The sequence below is a fragment of the Elephantulus edwardii genome, unplaced genomic scaffold (assembly GCF_000299155.1).
Source record: "Elephantulus edwardii isolate Elephantulus edwardi_28Jun2011 unplaced genomic scaffold, EleEdw1.0 scaffold00038, whole genome shotgun sequence".
NCBI classification, from domain to species: Eukaryota; Metazoa; Chordata; class Mammalia; order Macroscelidea; family Macroscelididae; genus Elephantulus; species Elephantulus edwardii.
The window spans coordinates 15390468-15397304 of record NW_006399788.1 but is presented as its reverse complement, the minus strand read 5'-3'; the positions used below and the strand labels follow the sequence as shown (position 1 = coordinate 15397304).

General features: G+C 35.9%; 1 protein-coding gene across 1 annotated transcript in view; it reads left to right on the top strand.

The window, feature by feature from the left end:
* Positions 1-4106, top strand: part of PBK (PDZ binding kinase) — a 25893-nt gene extending 21787 nt beyond the window's left edge. Inside the window, exons 5-7 of the mRNA XM_006884867.1 lie at positions 252-381; positions 3166-3339; positions 3907-4106. Of these exons, the coding sequence (XP_006884929.1) occupies positions 252-381; positions 3166-3339; positions 3907-4106 (504 nt within the window). The remainder of the gene's footprint in view (positions 1-251; positions 382-3165; positions 3340-3906) is intronic.
* The last annotated feature ends 2731 nt before the right edge of the window (positions 4107-6837 follow it).

Sequence of the window (6837 nt, the reverse complement as noted above, 5' to 3'; positions counted from 1 at the left end):
CACAGGATAGAACGGCATTTAGGGCTCTTGTACATAGGGTTGCTATGAGTAGCAAGCAAATCGATGGCACATAACAACAACAACATCTATAAATGAACATCTCTGGAACATTCCCTTCTATGACTTTAACCATTTAAAATGATTGTGATATAGTTTAGAAATGGAGGGTAGGTTTTCATTTTTTGTTTTAACATCATCATATATTCGTTTGTATTTCTTCTTAAATGTGTTACATTTTCCACTGTTTTAAGTATCTGCACCAAGAAAAGAAACTGCTTCATGGAGACATAAAGTCTTCAAATGTTGTAATTAAAGGCAATTTTGAAACTATTAAAATCTGTGATGTAGGAGTCTCTCTCCCACTGGATGAAAATATGACGGGTGAGTATTACTCTAATTTTTAGCATTTTCTTTTAAAAATTTTTTATAATTATTACTGTTTTTTTGATGGGTAATAAGAAAAAAGAAGTCTCCCTTTCCTGTTTCTTTCACAGCCTCTAGCCTCTTTCCTTGTCACACATACGGTACAAATTAGTGATTGCTTATAAAGGTGTATTTTAATTGAAGATAATATTGGAAAATAGGTCTAAACTGGATCACATACTGAAAAAGAAAACTACAAAGTCATTTGAGTCAATAATGAGAAAGTATTTGATAAAATCCAGTACCCATTCATAATGAAAACTCAGGTAACTGGAAATGGAAAGGAACTTAGCTTATAAAACCCCTACAACTAAGACTACTGATACTCTTATCAGGTTTCCAAGGCTGTAACCATAGGAGATGACATGCCTGCCTTTCTCCTTTATACACAACCACTCATGGATTCTCTGCCAGAAACTTGTGGTCTTTTCCTTAGTGGCACAACTCCCAACAGAATATACCACCAGAGCTCCCTGTAAGACTACTTAAATAGGCAAACAAGAGGATTTCCTGTCAATGTTATTTAACATTGTCTTCTAGACCTACCCCTTAAAGCAAGGGGGAAAAAAATTAAAAATCAGAAAGAAAATAAAGCTCCCTATTTATAGTTGATACAATGTCTATGTAGAAATATCCAAAGAATATAGTAAACTACTGGAATAATTGGTGAAATCAGCTGTATTATTTCTGTGTTCTACCAGTAATTGGAAATATAATTTTTTAAAAATGAAGTATAATTTTAATAAAATTCCATTTATACGTGCCCAACATGAAAATACAAAAGGATAAATCTAGTAAAGAAATCTCTGTACTGGAAAACATAACACATCACTGAGAGAATTAAGATCTAAGTAAATGGAGATACATGATGATTGTGCATTATAGGACTCAGTATGATTTTTAAGATATTTATTCATTAAAATTAATAATTTAAATGAGAAGGGTAGTGGACTTCTGTCATTTCTAAGCTGAAGCATTAAGCACAAATGTGATTTGACCCTTTCTCATTTCCTTGACTCAACAATTATGGAAGAAGTAGTGTCTGTTAGCTTAAGGACACAGCAAAGTTTAAAAAGAATGGTGTGCAAAACAACTATGAGCTATCATCTCACCCCAGTAAAAATAGCAAAATTTAACAAAGCAGCAAACATCAAATGCTGGCGAGGTTGTGGAGAAACTGGAACCCTTATTCACTGTTGATGAGGTGTAAAATGGTGCAACCACTATGGAAGGTTGTATGGTGCTTTCTCAAAAAGTTGCAAATAGAAATACCATTTGACTCAGCAATTCCAGTCCTGAGAATATACCCTAAAGAAACCCCAACCACCACCCAAGCAGATATATGCCCACCCATGTTTATTCACAATAGCAAAGAGCTGGAAACTACCAAGGTGCCCATCAACAAACAAATGGGTAGAGAAGCTGTGGTATATTCACACAATGGAATACTATGCTGCACTGAAAAACAAAGAACTCATGAAATATTATACAAAATGGAGAACACTATGCTGAGTGAAATACCTCAGTCACAAAAAGACAAATATTGTATAGTGCCACTGTTGTAAATGGCACTGATATCGGGGTTGAGGGTAGACTGAGAAAGGGAATAAATTGTATACTGCATTGAAACAGATGTGGGTGAGACTGTTTAAAAGAGATACATGATTAGGTATTATTGTCATGACTGAAGTCCAGAATGAAGGCTGCACAGTCGAGTGGACTTAGGGGGAGGGATTGTATATCAATGAAATAATTTTTCTTTTACTTTTATTTTTATAGACTCGTTCCAGCAATCAGAAAAAAAATTGTAGCAACCATTAAAAATGTGTTAATTTCTAAAAATAAACCCATTTCACATAAATTAGATCATACAATATTGTCTCTTTTTTAAAAATTTTAATAGACATTTACAGAGGTTTTGGATTTCCATTCATTCATTGCCGCACTTTTCTCCCTCCCCACCAGTTCGCTCCCCTCTCCGAAAAGAAAAAAAAAATTATTCCTTCATTAGTATACAATTCCCACATCCCTTCCCCCCACCCCCCACCCCGAGTACACTTCTCTATGCAACCTTAATTCTGGATTCCTGTGCTAACCATAATACTCAATCACATATCACCTCTAATCTGTTCTTTCCCTCATCTGTTTCAATACAGTATACATCATTTACCCAGTTTTTTCTGTCATACCCCAACCCTGATGTCAGACCCATTCTACAATAGTGAGAATTTTTCTTTTACTTTTCAAAGAGAAGAGTGAATTGGGGGAGAGGGGTGGGCAGGGAGAAAAATGCAACAATGAATGAATAGAAATCCAAAGTCTCTGTAAACGTTCATTAAAATTAATAATAAAAATATTTAAAAAATGGTCTGATTGGGCACAGAAATTAAGTGCTATTCAAGGTCACATAGTTTGCAGATGTTTCTTGAGTGCAGGAAGTGTTCTATAGTCTGTACTACTAACATTCACACATTGATGTTGCTGCTAGTTTTCTGAGATACTTTTTGCTGCCTTAATTCCTTTGGAATTAACCACCTTTTTAGAATACTTACTTATTTTAGAATATCTTAGCGATAAGAAAAACATAACCTTGCCAGTGTGGTTGACTGCATTTTCATCTCTATCACCATGTTTATTAGTCTTTTCACATTATCCATTTGTCTTCTGGTTGCTTGAATATCATCTTAATTTATAGTGCCTCCCCGTAGAGTGCCATTTTCCCTGTGTTTAATTGTTTTTCAGTGACTGACCCTGAGGCCTGTTATATTGGCACGGAGCCTTGGAAACCCAAAGAAGCTTTGGAGGAGGATGGTATTATCACAGACAAAGCAGACATATTTGCCTTTGGGCTTACTCTATGGGAAATGATGACTTTATCTATTCCACACATTAATCTTTCAGATGATGATGATGAAGGTATCTATATATTTTAAAATATATCTTCACAGTAAACTAAAGATAAGCTTATAAAATCATGTTATCTTTCTATTAGAGGAAGTTTGATTTAGTAACTGTTTCTAAACTGTATTGTTGCTGACAGTGCTGTTGAATTGACTGTGACTCTTGGTGACACTGTGAACCACAGATCTGACCCCTGCCCTATTGTGTTGAGGATTATACTTTCACTGACCCTCTGCCTTTTCAAGCATATGACATAGTTTCTCCACTATAGGTTACTTTGGTAGTAGTACTACCTAACTTTAATCTCAGTCCTGTGGCTTGATAGGGAGCGATGAGAAAATCTGTAAGAGAAAAAAGTTAGAATCTTTTTTTTTGCCTGAGAAAAAGGTTAGAAAACTGAAGGAAGGACCTATCAATACAAAAACAACAGTAAATATATACTGATAACAGTTTAAGAGAGTGATTATAATACATTTGAAAGCATACTAGACAGTGGAGTGCATTTCAGGTATATGAGCCTGGGCAGACACTAAGCTTTTTCGTGATTCTTTTATCATCTCAATTTCTTAACTTCATAAACAGATAAGACTTTTGATGAAAGTGACTTCGATGATGAGGCATACTATGCAGCTTTGGGAACTAGGCCTCCTATTAATATGGAAGAACTGGATGACTCGTACCAGAAAGTAATTGAACTCTTCTCTGTGTGCACTAATGAAGACTCCAAAGATCGCCCTTCAGCAGCACATATTGTTGAAGCCTTGGAAATGAACGGACAGTGATCACTGCATTCTCACGATCACCTCAGCATGAAGTATGGCTCATGAATATAACTCTTCTCTTTACTGTAATACATTTAGCCTCACTCAGATAATCCAGTTACTAGGCTTTTTGAGTGGTCTGTTAAGGACCATAGCACTTTGCTCATGTTGGAATAACTGTTTTTTAGGACTAGCGTATTTCTAATATACTTATGATGACAAGCATTTGGGATTATAGTGAGTTTAGTGGGAAGCTTAAGAAACTATTCACATATTTTTATGTCTAACATTTATTCAGATTGAATGACTATTACTTTATTAATGGCCTTTGTCAAATATTCTTTATTTTAATGGAAATAAGCACACAGTAAATACAAAATAAGTCTTATTTGTTTTTATATACATTAAACCTTTTGCTGGTCTTTTTTGGCTTGTGTGCTTATTGAAGGACCTCTGGAATTAGAGACTGCCTCAGGAAGAGTAGCCTCTCAATTCTCTAGATTTTGTTGTTGAGTAACTGATTTATGGCTTATCCTGTCCTCCTTCATCCTCCATCTCTGTTTTTGTTTAATTTATTAAACATTTTCTGTACTGAAATTCCGTTACTTTATATTTGCTAAGTTGTATCCTAAACATTTCATGTTTTTAGTAGGAAAAAGAATAAAACTTACATGGGGCAATATTCTAAAATAAAGGATACTTTAGGTTCCAGCTGTCTCTGTAGTATCTTTTTTTTTGTATTTTTAGACATTAATGATTTAAGTGCTGTCATTAAACTTGTTAAGTGAATGTGAATGATCTTCTCTGGCCTCATTTTGTTCATCTGTAAAATGGGGTTGATGTAAAATTGCAAACTTCTAAAGACACCGTTTTGTGCCAGTGCAACTAAATGGAATGAATGTCAAAATTTGATTATAGAAGAATTTTTAAAAATTACTGCCATCTATAGGGTCACAGAAAGACTGTGGACCTCTGTAGTCTTAGATTTTAAAGGGAAAAAACTCCAGAACTCAAGAAATATTCCTTTTATTATAGAATTATCTTAAATATAGGATATGTTTATCATTCTTAGTAAATTTGTCAAGCTAAAACCATTTTCTTCACTCCCATTCTCTTAGTAGAAATAGCAAGTCCTGCTTACCAAATAAAGTGGGTATTAGGGTGGGTGGGGAGAAAACGGCAACAATGAATGAATGGAAATCCAAAATCTCTGTAAATGTTCATTGAAATTAATTTTTTTTTTAAAAAAAAGAAAGTGGGTATTAGAACTCCCTTCTAATATATGGAAGGAACTCTGATGGTCCAATGGTTAAAGTTTAGTTGCTAGGTGAAAGGTCAGTGGTTTGAAACTACCAGCTGCTTCTCAGGATTAAGTATCAGTGTGTTTTGTAGAACTTTACAGCATTGGAAATCCTATGATACAGTTCTTTTCTGTCCTGTAAAGCCACTGTAAGTGGGAACTGACTCGGTGGGATTTGGTTTTAATACATGAAATGGTACTTTTTATTAAATAAAATTTTATCTTAACATGTACAGAGAAGCTGGATTTTCAGTCATTCATTGTTGCTCATTTATCCCCCACTACACTTTTTTTTAAAAAAAGAAGATCGAAAGAGTATACAGAGTCATTGTACCAAAAGGAATGGTAGACACAGAAGAATTTCATGAAACAACGTATGAGCAAGAGCCTGTGGTGAAGGAAGAAGTTCAAGCTGCTCTGAAAGAATTGGCAAAAAATAAGGCTCCAGAAATTGACAGCATATCAATTGACATATTTCAACAAATAAGACACTGCCCTGGATGTGCTCACCAAGTTGTGCCAAGAAATCTGGAGGATGACCATCTGAAAGAGATACAGTTTTTCCATTCCAAAGAAAGGTGATCCAACAGTGTGTGGAAATTATTGAACAATATCATTAATATCACATGCAAGCAAAATTCTGATGTAAAAACTAGAGCAGCACACCAACAGAGAACTGCCAGACGTGCAGGCTGTGTTTAGAAGATGCTATGGTACTAGGGATATGGTAGCTAATGTCAGATGGATCTTGGTTGAAAGCAGGGAATACCAAAGGAATGTCTCTGTTTCATTGACTATGCAAAGGCATTTGACTGTGGATTGCGATAAACTGGCTGAGAAGAATAGGAATCCCAGAACATTTGGCTGTGCTTATTCAAAACTGGTACATCGATCCAGGAGGGCAGTGGTCAGAGCAAGGAAATACTGCATGGTTACAAATTGGGAAGGTTGTATGTCAGGGATGTGCCTTATCTCCATACCTTTTCAATCTACATGCAGAACAGATCATCTGGGAGGTGAGGGTGTATGAGGAGGTATGTGGCATCAGGATTGGACAATCTACATTACACAGATGAAACAACCCTGCTTGCTGAAAGTGAGGAGGACCTGAAGGTCAAGGATTTCAGCTCAACATCAAGAAAACAGATTCTCACCACTGGGCTGATTGACAGCATTATGATAGATGGTGAAGAGATTGAGATAGTTAACAACTTTAGTTTGCTTGGTTCCACAATCAACACTCTTGGTACCAGCAGTCAGGAAATGGAGACAAATTGCATTGGGAACGTCTGCTGTCAGGGACCTCTCCAGAGTACTGAAGAGCCACGTCAGTCTGGAGCCTAAGGTGCACCTGATCCAGGCCATAGTCTTTGCAATTGCTTGCTATGCATCAGCTGACAATGACGAGGGGTGATATAAAAAGAATTGATGTTTTCGAGCTGTGGTGCTGGA